Source organism: Puma concolor, chromosome A1 (assembly GCF_028749965.1).
Source record: "Puma concolor isolate L17-30 chromosome A1, mPumCon1.1.hap2, whole genome shotgun sequence".
NCBI classification, from domain to species: domain Eukaryota; kingdom Metazoa; phylum Chordata; class Mammalia; order Carnivora; family Felidae; genus Puma; species Puma concolor.
In genome coordinates, this window is record NC_141667.1 from 26,073,814 (window position 1) to 26,089,024 (window position 15,211).

Genomic DNA, 15,211 nt, shown 5'->3' on the forward strand with positions numbered 1-15,211 from the left:
GTGTGCATTTTAAAAAGAGAATCCTTGTTACTTCATATGAGTTTCTTACCAGTGTCATTTTAAAATGAAATTTAGGGGCGCCTGGGTGGCGCAGTCGGTTAAGCGTCCGACTTCAGCCAGGTCACGATCTCGCGGTCCGTGAGTTCGAGCCCCGCGTCAGGCTCTGGGCTGATGGCTCAGAGCCTGGAGCCTGTTTCCGATTCTGTGTCTCCCTCTCTCTCTGCCCCTCCCCCGTTCATGCTCTGTCTCTCTCTGTCCCAAAAATAAATTTAAAACGTTGAAAAAAAATTTTTTTAATAAAAAAAAATAAATAAAAATAAAATGAAATTTAAAGGTAAAATCATAAAGTGTGGATGCTAAAGATATTTTTAGAGGAAATACCATGGTAGACCAGTAAGCCTTGTCTCCAGTAGCAGCTTTCTTAAGAGGTCTCTACTTGTCTGTACCTTTGCTTCAAGTTACTAAGTTATGCTTCCTAAAACTTCTCAAGTTTGTTCACAGTGACTTTGGATAGGGGTAGAGGTGGGGAGGTAGGAGGTTCATAGGGTCTGAACTATTCCTACAGTTGAGAGGTCAGCAGTTACAAAGGCCAGATCATAAACATTTGAGGCTTTGCTGGCCAAACAGTCTCTGTTACACTGGTTCATCTCTGCCTTAGTAGTGCAGAAGTGGTCATAGGGAATAAGTGAACTAATGGGCATGACTGTGTTCCAATAAAACTTTACGAAAATAGATGTTGAGCCAGATTTGGCCCCCTGGCAGCAGTTTGCCAACCCATCTATAGATGATCATGTGGGATCCCGGGACAGCCTCTCTTACTATTGCTTCCCATGTGGGCTCCCATGAGCATACCCCAGCTTTCTATTCAGATTCTTCAAGAAGTACATGCCCTTAGAAATATATACCAGCAAATAAGCATGAAGTTAGTACCATTCCTGGAAAATAAAGAGTTGAGGGTGCAACTCATGCTTATCTGGAAAAGGCAGCAGAAGGCCTTAGGGTGCCCCCTGGAACTTACCAGCACACCAAAATGTACTGTCTTCAGCATGACCAGTTACTCTTCATCTAAAACCTGCCTCAATGGTATGTTCAGGTTTTTAAAAATATTTATTTATTTTTGAGAGAGAGAAAGACAGAGTGCGAGCAAGGGAGGGGCACAGAGAGAGAGGGAGACACAGAATCTGAAGCAGGCTCCAGGCTCTGAACTCTCTGCACAGAGCCCGACGCAGAACTCGAACTCACAAGCCGTGAGATCATGACGTGAGTCAAAGTCGGACACTTAACTGACTGAGCCACCCAAGCTCCCCTAAAATGATCTTTTACTATTTTTCTAAGCCAGATAATCATGTAAAACTTTTTCTAAAACATTTGTATAGAGAAAAGGCCCTGGAAGAATCTTAATTCAGCCTTATTTTCTTTCTCCAATCCTCCTTCTTGCTTCTTGGGTCTCTTTTAACATGTCTTTTCTGATAGCTCACCCACCTCTACTTTTTGTTTGTTTTGAGATTTTCCTACTCACAACATGATTTTATCATTCTGGAGTTTAGGGTAAAGAATATCATAGTCCTGCTCCCAGAAATATGTCCATGGCAGGCAGGCAGCCAGCTCCTGCTGAGAAATGACCCAAGGATCTGTCTTTAGTAGCCAGCCCACAGGCCAAAGAAGAGCTCCAAACTGCACATTTTTCTCACCCACGAGGTTATGGAACATGGCGAGAGTGAGAGATTCCTACTTTGCAGAGAATGTCTGCACTCGCCTTGCCTCAATTTGAAATCAATACCAAGGAGGGACATGTGCCAATTCTCCTTCTTGCGATCCACATCTCCTATTATTTTTGAAGAACTGAGTCACTTGAGGACATTGTCCTCTCCTTGGGAGGGTGACCCATACAGACCCACCACAGTGGAGGCAAACTTGGGCCAACAGCTGATTACATTCCTACGTCCTTAGAGGTGATTTCTTTGCCTCAGCTTTCTAAGGGACTAAGAAATCTAATTTGTATGCATAAAAATCATCCAAATAATCAACATAATATGTCGAGCCCATTCACATTGTTTGGGGATGATCAATGGGATGAACCCAGAATGGGCTCAGAACAAGGACAGTATTCCTTCATTTTCAGAGCACCAGCCTGAGCGCCTGGGTCCACGTCAGCTGCTGCTTTTCCCCCAGCTGCATCTGATGCTCTGCACACACGTTCTACGTGTACCAGAGCGTTCTGGGATCTGGCAAGTTTTGCTTTTAGGTTTTCCTGTTTTCCTCTTCAGTCCTGAGTCTTCTTTGTTAGGAAGCAATGAATCTAGTGTAGCAGTAGATTTGTGTTTTAATTTCTGAAGTCGACTCACAGCCTTCTTGCTACCTCGGGCTGATTTATTGTTGTTCTGATTCCCTTTTTCTGAATGGCTATTCATTCCCAGCCCTGGCCTCTTTGATGGCCATCTGGTTCTCCTTCGGTCACTCAAACATCTGCCCCAGGGATTTGGAAAATGAGCTTCCTTTGGCAGCCTAAAAATAATCTTAGTGTGACTGAAGCATGAAAGGGAAATCACCACGCTCCACAGTCCGGTAGATACTGACCAGGGGAATGAGCCAGCACAGCTTCCTAGGGATTTGGAGCTTGGAGGTCTTCTGTCACATCTGCAGATTATTTTTTTTTCAAGTGCTGGGAACTGTAAAAACATGGCATGAACTGGGTGCAACCCATCCTCCTGCAGTTTTCCTTGGGATCGGATTTGCTTGCACAATGGAAGTGGTTGGAGATAAAAGCCACACGTTGCATGGTTTGTTTGTAAGGCTTCAAGGGTTTGCTGAGGAAGACACATGATGCTCAGGGTCCAACACTCTTTTAGTCACAGTGTGTTTAAGGAGATCTCATAAATGTTTTGGACAGCAGTTACAGAACATTTCTAAACACTAGGCTTTTAACTGGGACCCAGGGAGCCTGTCTCTAAGGCAGTAATGGTTTGCTCCTCACCTCCAGAAGAATGAAATTTGCCAGAAGCTAAAAATCAATCCCTAGGCTGTTTCTCATACACAATTATTTCTAGCCTCGTTGTCCAGTGCAGCTTTTCAGAGGTGCTACAAAGAGATACAGTGTCAACATAATCATGATACTCAAACAAGTAAAATGCCAACAAATTCAAATCCCCTTGCAAGTCATAACCCAAAGGTATTAAAATCTAAAGTAACTAACATCCAAACTTAAGTTTCCTTCACTTTTTGAGTTAAAAACCAAAGCACTTAATGGCCTTCTTAGACCTCTTCTATTCCTTATTTTGCTCCATCTTCACAAATGAGATTTTTTTTTTTTTGTAAATGAGATTCTTGATGCTAGGGAGAGGTTGTGTGCTCTTCAGCATCTGCAGCCTGGGCGATTTCTCACTGGAACAAATGTGGCTCTTTCAGCTCCAAGAAAGCTGAATTTGTTGGACAGCAAGTCTCTTGTGTGCTTTCCTTTTTAATGAAATGTAAATGAACAAAGAGAAAATGGACCTATTACCCTTGACATTTAGAAAAATGAGCCAATCCCTCGCTTCTAGACAGTTGTCCCAGGCAAAATTTTGTTCCTAGGACCTTATTTAATTTTGCCAAAGACCACATCAAGAACTTTTAAAAGTTTGAGTTTTTACACTACAGTTTCGTGGATGCTGGCACAAGACAGGAGATTCCTGGGTCAGAGACAAATGACTTTATTACTCATGGCACAGCAATTACCTTTTGACTTTCTCCAATCCCAGTTTAGGATTCAATCCCAGTTTAGAGAGTCATGTTTGCATAATTTCCTCCTGTACCTCTATGTCCTATGGGAATGATACAGAGGGACTTGAGTAGATGCTCATACAGTGGATTTATATCATGGCTAAGGAACCCTGATTGTTGGCAACCTGTGAATCTTTTATGACAGGCTCGGAGCAAATCTGACTACCCTTTGCTCCAGAGAGAGATGTTATCTTTATTATACTGGACAATGAACAAACCTGCTTTTTCTTTCAGAGACACTGTCTCTGACTTTCAAGGCTGTTTACTCTACAAACATCCTTGAAAAGATAGATAATCTAGAGTAAAAACAGCCTATGTCTCTTTTCATAAGCCACATAGGAATGGGAGAGACCCATGGAGAACCCTGCAGCCCATAGCAGAGACCCAATCATATCAAGTAAAGGACAGCTGATGAAAATATTCTTGGCTTCTCTAAATACAACTCAGTGTGTGGCAGTTATTTGGAGTCCATGACCATGAATTTAAATTCAACTGGCAGAAGTCTTCCTCCCGGTCTGGATGGGGGAAATCAACCGGGTCCTACTTATAGTACTTTTCATTTATATTCAGGATTTTCTTGATTTGCATTTGCACTTTGAGATGAAAGTGGAAGGCTCCCTGTGCACTGCATTTCGTGTGGATCGTGCATCTGACAGATCCTCTGTGATCTCAGGTGCAGGCATTTCCAGTCCTGGGCCACGGTCTCCATTTCCACCACCTCTTAGAAGTGCTTAGACTAGAGAAAGCCGTGTCTTCCCTCCCCCATTTACTCAGCTGCAAAAACACCTTCTGTAGATTCATGAACCAGACGTGCTGTTGATGATTCTGAAGCTTATGCCCCTAATGAGCTAGTAAGGGCTAATACTTCTGCCACCTGCTCCTTGAGATTTGTCTTTCCTCAGGTTTTGAATGTTCTAAGGGTTGAGTAACATTGCTTCCTGCTACATATTTTGGGGTAGTAATTGGATATGCCTCTAGTGTTTTGTGTCCATCTCCTTTGGGGAAGACTCAGTTTTGTTTAACCTGCTGTTTAAATGGACTCCTTTCTTCTTTCATAGCCCTGCTTGTTGAGTCTATGTACTTTTTATACTTCTTCTGTCCCTTTGCTTTCTGACCTAGATTTTTTTTTTCTCTAAAATACTGTTCTAGATTCTGTCATGTGGGGCTCATCATTGGGAAAGACATGGAATCAATGAGTCCTCTGTTTACTAAAGTATCCATTGTTCAAATGCATCTTCACCACCACCACCTCTGAGTTGGCTAATTCCACACAGGAAATATTCTCCCATCTGACCAGCATCCAGTTCTGGCCTATTATCATCCTGCCTGGCTCCCTTTGCTATGTCTCATGTTTGCTTCCTTTACAATGTAATTTCATACATTTCTTAGGCCACTTCCATCAGGCCAACAAAAATAACCTAGTCCCTTTAAAATTTACCCAGAAATATTTTTAAATCTCTTCCTGGGCTTCTTCACCCTTCACCTTTAAATCTGTCCAAACTTTCTGATCCCTCTTTGGTATAGCTGTCCCAAATCCTCTTACTCAAGCCCTGCAGTTTTGAAATCACCTCTCATTGTTCTCTGGGCCTGAGATCTCCATAGAAGTATTGTTGCATTCTGTTCCCTGTGGTTTTGCCTCTTCTTCTCAGATGGATTTCTTGAGGCCCCGTCAAGCCCTCCCTTCTAGTAAAAACTAAAGTGGTTCCCCACTTTTATGACATCTACTTTAATTGTGGTTAGGAACTGGCCTCCTGGACTTCACAGTCTCCTCTCCCCTTCATATCTGCACAGCCTGTTGTCTAAGATCTCCGTTTTTCCTTTAAGGAAACCTCTTTCTTCCTCTAAGAAATCTTCACATATTCCTTTATTTTCTCTCTTCCACTGATTCTGCTTTGATTGTAAGTCCACCGCATGTTCTCAAATCCTCCTTGGTGTCTTGTGCAAACCTGATTTCTAAAAACATGCATTTCCAGGTACATGCATTTGAAACTGTCTTCTTAGAAGTTTGCAGTAATTTTATGGTGCTTTGTTCTCATCTTGAACTCAGCAAGATGGCAGGCATATTCTTGTGGCGTCCCCATTCGTTTTGCTTTGTTCATTCATTAAATGTGCCACCCTTGTGTAGGTATGAAGTTGAAATGTTTATCTCTGCAGTCTAGAGCTATAATCAGAGTCTATGTAGTCATCAGATCAAGAGGTACCATGAGACTTGGTGGGGAGAAAGCTTGAGGTGTTTTGTTTGAGCTGAACCCTCACTATAATTTCATGATACACATTAGGTACTCTGTTAGTACTCTCAAGTGCATTTTTATTTAATCCTCATAATAACCCTTATAAGATCATTATAAGGCAAATTTAGCCCTTTAAAAATAAATACTTTGGGGGCACCTAGGTGGTTCAGTCGGTTGAGCATCCGACTTCAGCTCAGGTCATGATCTCACAGTTCGCGCGTTCAATCCCTGCATTGGGCTCTGCACACTGACAGTGTGGAGCCTGCTTGGGATTTTTTTCTCTCTCCCTCTCCCTGCCCCTCCCCCGCTCATTCTCTCGCTTGCACTCTCTCTCTCTCTCTCAAATAAATTAACCCTTAATAAAATAAACAAAATTCTAAAAAAATAAAAATAAACACTGTTGGGGCACCTGGCTGGCTCAGTCAGTAGAGCATGCACTCTTGATCTCAGGGTCATGAGTTCAAGCCCCCCATTCAGCATGGAGCCTACTTAAAAATAAATAAATAAACAATCCTAAAATTTGTATGGAACCATAGAAGATCCCGAATACCCAAGTAATGTTGAAAAAGAAAACCAAAGCTGGAGGCATCATAATCCCAGACTTTAACCTATATTACAAAGCTGTAATCATCAAGACAGTATGGTATTAGCACAAAAACAGACACATAGATCAGTGGAATAGAACAGAGAACCCAGAAATGGACCCACAATATATGACCAACTAATCTTCAACAAAGCTGTAAAGACTATCCAATGGGAAAAAAAAAAAAAAAAACCAGACCTTTTAGCAAATGATGCTAAGAACTGGACAGCAACATGAAGAAGAATGAAACTGGACTGCTTTCTTACACCATACACAAAAATAAACTCAAAATGGATAAAAGATCTAAATGTGAGATAGGAAACCACCAAAATCCTACAGAAGAAAACAGGCAGCAACCTCTTTGATCTCAGCCACAGCAACTTCTTACTTGACTTATCTCCAGAGGTAAGGGAAATAAAAACAAAAATGAAGTTTTGGGACCTCATCAAGATAATTCTGCACAGCAAAGGAAACAGTCAACAAAACTAAAAGCAACTGATGGAATGGGAGATATTTACAAATGACATATCAGATAAAAGGTTAGTACCCAAAATCTATAAAGAACTTACCAACCTCAACACCCAAATAACAAATAATCCAGTGAAGAAATGGGCAGAAGATATGAATAGACACTTTTCCAAAGAAGACATCCAGATGGCCAACAGACACATTAAAAGATGCTCAACATCACTCATCATCAGGGAAATACAAATCAAAACCATAATGAGATATCACCTCACACTTGTCAGAATGGCTAAAATTAACAACTCAGGAAACAACAGATGTTGGCGAGGATGTGGAGAAAAGAGACTCTATTGCACTGCTGGTGGGAATGCAACCTGGTGCAGCCACTTGGGGAAATGGTGTGGAGATTCCTCAAAAAATTAAAAATAGAACTACCCTACAAGTCAGCAATTGCATTGCTAGGTATTTATCCAAAGGATTTAAAAATGCTGATTTGGGGGCGCCTGGGTGGCTCAGTCGGTTAAGTGTCTGACTTTGGCTCAGGTCATGATCTCGTGGTTCACGAGTTCGAGCCCCGCGTCAGGCTCTGTGCTGACAGCGTGGAGCCTGGAGCCTGCTTCCGATTCTGTGTCTCCCTCTCTCTCTGACCCTTCCCCCATTCATGCTCTGTCTCTCTCTGTCTCAAAAAATAAATAAACGTTAAAAAATTTTTTAAAAAATGCTGATTTGGAAGGGCATATGCATCCCAATTTTATAGCAGCACTATCAGCAATAGCTAAATTTGGAAAGAAGCCAAATGCCCATCAACTGATGAATGGCTTAAGAAGATATGGTATCTAAGGGCACCTGAGTGGTTCAGTTGGTTAAGCAGCCGACTTCGGCCCAGGTCATGATCTTACGGTTTGTGAGCTTGAGCCCTGCACTGAGCTCTGTGCTGACAGCTCAGAGCCTGGAGCCTGCTTCAGATTCTGTGTCTCCCTCTCTCTCTGTCCCTCCCTTGCTTACAGTGTCATCTCTTTCTCTCTCTCAAAAATAAATAAACATAAAAAAAAAGATGTGGTACACACACACACACACACACACACACACACACACACACACACACACACTGGAATATTACTCAGAGATGAAAAAGAATGAAATCTTGCCATTTGCAACAACATAGATGGAACTGGAAGGTATTATGCTAAGCAAAATAAGTCAGAGAAAGATATGATTTCAGTCATGTGGAATCTGAGAAACTTAACAGATGAACATAGGGGAAGGAAGGAAAAATACAAACAGGGAGGCAAACCATAAAAGACTGTTAAATACGAAGAACAGACTGATGGTCGATGAGGGCGTGGGGGTGGGTTAAATGGGTGACGGGCATTAAGGAGGGCACTTTTCAGGATGAGCACTGGTGTCATATGTAAGAGATCGCTGGGTTCTACTGAAGCCAAGACTATGCTGCATGTTAACTAACCTGAGAATTAAAAGAAAAAAAAGAGTCAACTGTCTAAAATATATACATATACACACACACATACATACATATGTACATACTGTTGTTTCTATTTGCATCATGAAAAACCGCCTCTGATGCCCATGATCTATTGATATATTCTGGGCACAACCCATGTCACGACCTCTAGTAACGGAAGTTGCATTAACTTGGCATGCGGTGCAGGTGCTTCTCGTTCATACAGAGAGTGAGGCAGGTTTCCGCCATTGCTGGTTAACATGCCAATGTGCCCAACAGAGAGCGGCGTGATCACCACCCTCCCTCATCCTTTGGCTGACAGCTTATTGTGGTGCAGCTGGAGCCTCCATCCTTCCCTCTAGAGTAAGCTTGGTAATTGCAGCTCGGCTCTGTCTGGACCAGGGCAGTGATGAACTTTGGGGCCTGCCCCACTTCCACCAGCCTGGGCATTCTTTCTTCGCTTTCCAGGGGATTCTCTTACACACCAAAGTTTGTCCAGGTCAGTGCTGAGACCTGGGAGTCTCCTCACAATCAGATCTGTTCTAAGTACCTGTGTCAGGCACTTTCCACTCTCCCCGCTGCCTCAGCCTCACAACGACATCCCCACACCTCCAGAGACCCTTTATTGGCAACTCCTGAGCCTCCGGGGGACCTCTTGTTCAAACTGGGTCGCTTTGTAGCTTTCTCCAATCCCAGCTTTAGGATTCCGTTTTCTCAAGTTGGATCTGTTAGCACATAGTCGTGCTTACTGGTTTCCAGAGTCTTGTTGCTATTGTCTTTTGTTCTCTTTGAACCCTTGTGGGATGATGTCTGTCATTTTAAAATCTCTTCTCTGTCATTTGAGTGTGGCTTCCCATCAGGGGAGAAAAGGAAGGAAATCTGCTATCTTTAATCAGAAAATTATTTAATTCTTTTTAAAAAAAAAATTTTCTTTTACATTTATTTTTGAGAGACAGAGTGAGACAAAGCACAAGGTGGGAGGGGCAGAGAGAGAAGGAGACAGAATGTCAAGCAGGCTCCAAGCAAGTGTTCAACACAGAGCCCAACGCGGGGCTCGAACCCACGAACCATGAGATCATGACCTGAGCCGAAGTCAGTCACTTAACCAACTGAGCCACCCAGGCACCCCAGAAAATTATCATTTAATTCTTAAAGCCCATTTTAGAGATGAGGTTGCTGAAACTCAAGGAGGTTGGCTCATGCACCTACACTGGTAGTGAGTGGTGCAACCAGATCTGTACCCAGGCAGCTGCTCTTAACCGCTCTGCTCTGCCACTTGTCTGTAAAGCCAGAAGCTAAAGATTCTGCTTCAGTGCGAATCTCATAGGCTACAAGTGTAGAAAACTGTCCAAACGGAAAGGCTCTAACTTGGAAATTGGCAAATTACGTTGGATTCCATTAATATAATGGCATTGTTGTATAACACATGAATTAGAAATTGCTGATGAATAATAGATTATACCAGCTGAACCAAAGGCCTTCCAGGAGCACTTTTTGCACATTTCATTTTAAAACAACTAAAATGACATCATTCCTAGAACAGCTTGATTTGTTCCGTGCATCTAAAATAATAAAAATACAACAAAGGGACTCTTTAGAGTGGGGACATTTTCAGACAATAGTCACGAGACTGAAGAGAGGCCCATTGTGATCAAAATTGCGCTTTGCATATTGTTACTTCCTGTTCGTTGATTTACATACCACCTAAAATCATGACAGCTTTCTGTTGTGAGAGGGAAAGGTTCTGTTTAAATTCAGAACCCAATGCTAACACTTTGAGGGGGTTCTGAAATAAGATTGCACGGCTGCCTGAGCTCAACAGTGTGCCGTTTGCAACTCTCTGAGACGTCTCGAGGTCCATTCTTGTTGGCTTTAGTCACAGGCTTTCAGTAGTAACGTTAACACACCCACCATCTTTAACATAAGATTTCTTTGGTATAAGAAATGATATTGGTATTTTATAGATCATAGAAACCAAATGTCATTTCTTTCTTTGGTGCATTTCAGATTAAAAAAAAAAAGTTATTCCTTAAGGCTGTGATTCTCTTACTTCGAAACCGCCTCTCTCAGATTCTGAAAATAAAGCAGAATTGGCAGCCGTGGGGCTCACATCACAAGAACACAGATTTGACACCGCATGTGTGTGCTCTTGTGAAACTACACCCCTCAGCTTGTGCTCTCGTTTGCTGTACACATGATCTAGCCTAGATCCGGGATATATGTTATAAACAAAAGGGTGTTACTGAAGGGTCTCCATTTTTTTCCTCATCTGTCAGTGGAGAGAATATTTTTCTTTTACCTTGGGACACATGTTTGCTGTGAACATTAAGTGGGAAAAATTTAAGGTGTACGAACTATATAATACGATACAGTATCGATCATCCAAAGTATTAACTTAATTAAAAAGTATCTAGGGGCGCCTGGGTGACTAAACGTCCAACTCTTGATTTCAGCTCAGGTCATGATCTCACGGTTTAGTGACTTTGAGCCCCACGTCAGGCTCTGAGCTGACGGCACAGAGCCTGCTTGGGATTCTCTCTCTCCCTTTCTCTCTCTCTCTCTGCCCCTTCCCTACTCATGCTCTCTCTCTCTCTCTCTCTCAAAATAAATAAACATTAAAACAAAACAAAACAAAAAAAAAAAACACAGTAAAAAAAAATCCTCTAAGGAGGGAGGGAGGAAAAATCCTAGTAATGCATGAAACTGGAAATTAGGAGACTAAGAAGTCTCAGCCTTACCTGTAATGAGTTGAGAAGGCTTGGGCAGGTCACTTGCCTTTCTGTTACTCATATGAGGGCTTATGTCATCTCCAAAATTTCTCTGATTGTATGAAAACCTAGGGCCGCGCTGGAAAAACAGAGGGGAAAATGGAAGAAGGAAGCTTCATGAGTCCAGAAACATTTGGCTAGAATTGTTTTCCTCCCTTGACATGAGATCCTCAACCATGCTTTCTGATGGTTTGGACCGTGGCTTCTATGTAATAAGCCACTCACTGAATGAGCACAGAGGAAGTAATGACTTACAAGCTGAGGAATCCTTTCTCTGTAGGCTGATAGCCCGGGTCAGGTGGTATAAGAGAAAGAACCGGGAACTTAACTCCATCTCCAGTAACTGCCGTTTACGGTCTGGAGACAGGTTCTTTCCATAAAGCTTTTAAATTAAGCAAAGGAGAGGCCCTAAGGCTTCTCTCTAGATTATTCCTATTTGCATGTCTCCTCCTGTGCCCCAGATCTCTGGCATGTCTCCAAGAGGCTTCTTTTGCACTGGGTGTGAATTAAATGTTGCAGTTTGGGGTTGGGAAAGACATCCCTCTTGAGAATCTCTAAAATCATCCTCAGGATTCCAGTCTTGCCTTTACTTAATAATTTAAACCTGGAGACCTGCCAATCCCTGACATTATAATAGGGATTCACCAAATTTATCTTTGTTTTTATATATCAGGATGAATTTGTTTTCCCAGTGCCCCTTCCCCAACTTACCTACATCTCCTCATTTCTCAGACCTTTTCTCCTCCCCTCTTTCTCATCCAAAAAGATAGGTGAATTTGAGGAGGGAGGGGAACTTGAGAAGGAGGTGGGGTTTACCTCAGAGATTACTCTTACTGCTTACTCTGTACATTATCATATACTGAATTTGATACACAATGTATAATTTTTATTATCTGTTAACACTCAGGGTTTGGGTTGTTTGTTTGTTTTTACATCATAACTATATGACTTTCAATGACCATGAAGTATTAAAGGATGTTTTCTATGTCTTTTTAAAGTTCATATGTTTCTTCATGTGAATCCTACCTATTTTAACTAACATGACTTTTTCCCTTCAAAACCTCAAAGGAAAATAAAATTTCAAATGGGAAAGCTCATTGTTTGATCTATCTCATAAGTTATGTGCATATAAATTTACCTCCCCAATTTTTTATATGGGCTCTCAAGCACATAAGTCTCCTTTTCCTCTCTAATAAATGTAATTGGTCATTGTTAGCTTGTTTGGCTTTTCTCAGATAGAGGACCTTACAGACCTTGGGACCTTTCTTTCTGTACTGTCCCTTAGGGTCTGAGAGCATAGGTGCACACCGTGCAGACGTGTGGGCTGACTGTATGTGGCTGCCTGCACGTCGCCTGGGCAGTGCTGAACCCGTACGTGGGAGTATAGCACACAGACAGTGTGGTTGGCCCAAGAGGTGTACTTACTTGGCTCCACAAAGTTAACGTGTTACTGTGTTTTAGAATCTAATTTAAATTTCTGGTTTAATATTTCTTGCAACTTGCACTGTAGGGACAAGCACTCACCCACAAGTCAAGAAACCTGGGCTGTAGTTAGCTGTGTCTTCATGACCACCTGGGTGACCTTGACCAACAAGTTTTCTCCAGAAATAAAATGGCCTCTGGGGCCGTTTCCACTTCGAAACCTCCTGTTTCTCTGCTGTGCAGCCGAAGTAGCGTGCTGAGGAGGAACTTGCCGGCAGAAGGCTCTGTGGTTCCAGGTCATCTGAGGGCTTGTGCTTTGATCCCGGGAACCTTTTTGCCCACGTGATACCTGTATTGCTGCACTTGAAGCCTGGAGATAAATCCTGGGAGAGGGACCTCATCAATGATTGCAGGCTGGCCTCTCCCATCAGCTCTGTGCTGTCTGATTTCAGATGCCTGGGACAGATGAGCCCCAAGATTCGTGTGGCCCCGAGGAACCCAAGGGAAACCTGGAAAGTCCCAAGCAGGGCAGCAGTAAGATGAAACTCAAGAGTCGCCTTTCAGGTAAGCAGAACTCTGCCTGGTATGGCCTGTCAGCTTCCAGCCTCAGGAGTGGGAAGATCAAGTCATTAACAGAATGAGCTCTTTTTGTCCCCTTATACCCTCAAAATTGTTTTTCCTTTAGGTAGTACATGCCCCAAGCATAAAACCGCATTCAGCCCAGCTGCCCACGTGAATATTTTTATTTGAGTCATAATGAAGTGACTGTCAAGTTTGTGAATCTCTGTTTGTCTCTGCTTAAACTTGATCATCTACTTCCACAGGACTTCAGGTGACCCATTCGCCGTGGCGTATTCCTACTGGCCTATCTTCTGGGCACATGTCCCTCTCCCCAAGCCTTTGGTCCACCAGAACAAGGGGCAGTGAGCTATTTACTATGAAATCTACATCTCAACTACGCAGGTGGAAAAATGGGATAGGAGTTGAAGCTTTTGGGAACAAGTAGATTTCCCGTTTCCTGGGTATAGCCTCATAGTAGCTGGCCTAGGCCTTGAGAGAAAAAGTCAGTGTCGAAAGCAGAGGCCATGTGCAGAGACCTGTTATGATCCGTGCGTCCTAGGCACTATCTCCTTGATGGGCTCTTTTTCCTATTAAAAAAAAACTAAAGGGGCGCCGGCGTGGCTCAGTCGGTTAAGCGCCCAGCTCTTGATTTCAGTTCAGGTCATGATCTTGTGGTTTGTGAGTTCCAGCCCCATATCGGGCTCTGCACCAACAGTGCAGAGGCTGCTTGGGATTCTCTCTCTCTCCGTCTCTGCCCCTCACCCGCTCTCACACATGTCCTTCCTCTCTCCCTCTCTCCCTCCCTCCCTCTCTCTCTCTCTCTCTCTCTTAAAATAAATAAAATTTTAAAAAATTATTAAAAACACTAAAAATTATGTTTTATGGCTGCGAAGATTCAAGCTGGATTCATTATTCTCTCTCCATTACTATTATAATTAAAGCTTTTTTGTGGGCCCTCAGCACTGTTTCTGCTGGCCTGTTGGAGAAGCCAGTCCTGGCTGCCCACCTGTGAAAGACATCTCATATGACCTTGGGCTGGTTATCTAAAGCCCCTGAACCTCCACTCCCTCACCTGAAAAAAAGGAGATAATCTGACTTTGAAAGGTTGAGCACATTAGGAAACAAACAAAACACATCAAAGTAGCCAGCCAAGAAATGTCAGTCCCTTCCTGCCACACAGATCAGTGGCGAGGGGTGGTGTCTGTGCCTGACAGCCAGGAGCACCGCCCCCCAACACTGCCTGGCCCTCTGCTGAGTTATTCTCAGGTAAAGCAACCAGTATAGGGCCACAAAATACATCCGTTTGTCTTTAAAAACCCGAGTAACAAAGTGAATTAGTTTGTATTTGTAACTCATAATCATTAGGCAGTATACACCTGAACAGGGGGTTGTGACAAAACAATGTACTCTGGCCAGAGGCTGGTAAGTCGTAGGACAGATGTGGTGCCCAAGGTCCCCGTGTGGAGAGGACAACCAAGCCCCCCTGCAGCCCCCGAGGGACGACTAAGAGAAATACATTTACCTTCTGTGTGCTGGGCTCCTGGGAGTCACGGGGGCATAGCAGACAGAGATCTTTAGGGCAGCTGTCATAGCAGAGTTAATCAACACCTTATTAACAGTTCTCAGGGGGGCCACAGAGCTCTGGAGAAAAGTCAGGGACCTTTGAAACCCGTACAGTCACATTCCTCGCTTTATGGATGAGACCGGAGAAGCTAAGGGAATCCCACAGGTCACCCGGTGCCAGCAAAAAGATCTGCCTCCCAGACAGTTCTCCTTTCCACCCCTTGGCTTCTTGAGATTCTTGAAGAGAATCTTTCTCCCCAGTCTGGGGCTTTCTAGATACAGATGTGGGGAGGGTGATGTAGCTGGGGACCTTTCAAATCATAAATCTCTAACACTGTTTATACTATTAATTTAGAACAAGCAGTACATTCAGCTGAGTAGTAAATCCAGGGCTGGC

General features: G+C 43.1%; 1 protein-coding gene across 6 annotated transcripts in view; it reads left to right on the forward strand.

Moving 5' to 3' along the window:
* PDZD2 (PDZ domain containing 2) overlaps positions 1–15,211 on the forward strand; it is a 313,071-nt gene that overhangs the window by 248,260 nt on the left and 49,600 nt on the right. For all 6 annotated transcript variants that reach the window (XM_025924651.2, XM_086676439.1, XM_086676441.1 and 3 more), the window contains one exon: positions 13,143–13,254. In XM_025924651.2, the coding sequence (XP_025780436.2) occupies positions 13,143–13,254 (112 nt within the window). The remainder of the gene's footprint in view (positions 1–13,142; positions 13,255–15,211) is intronic.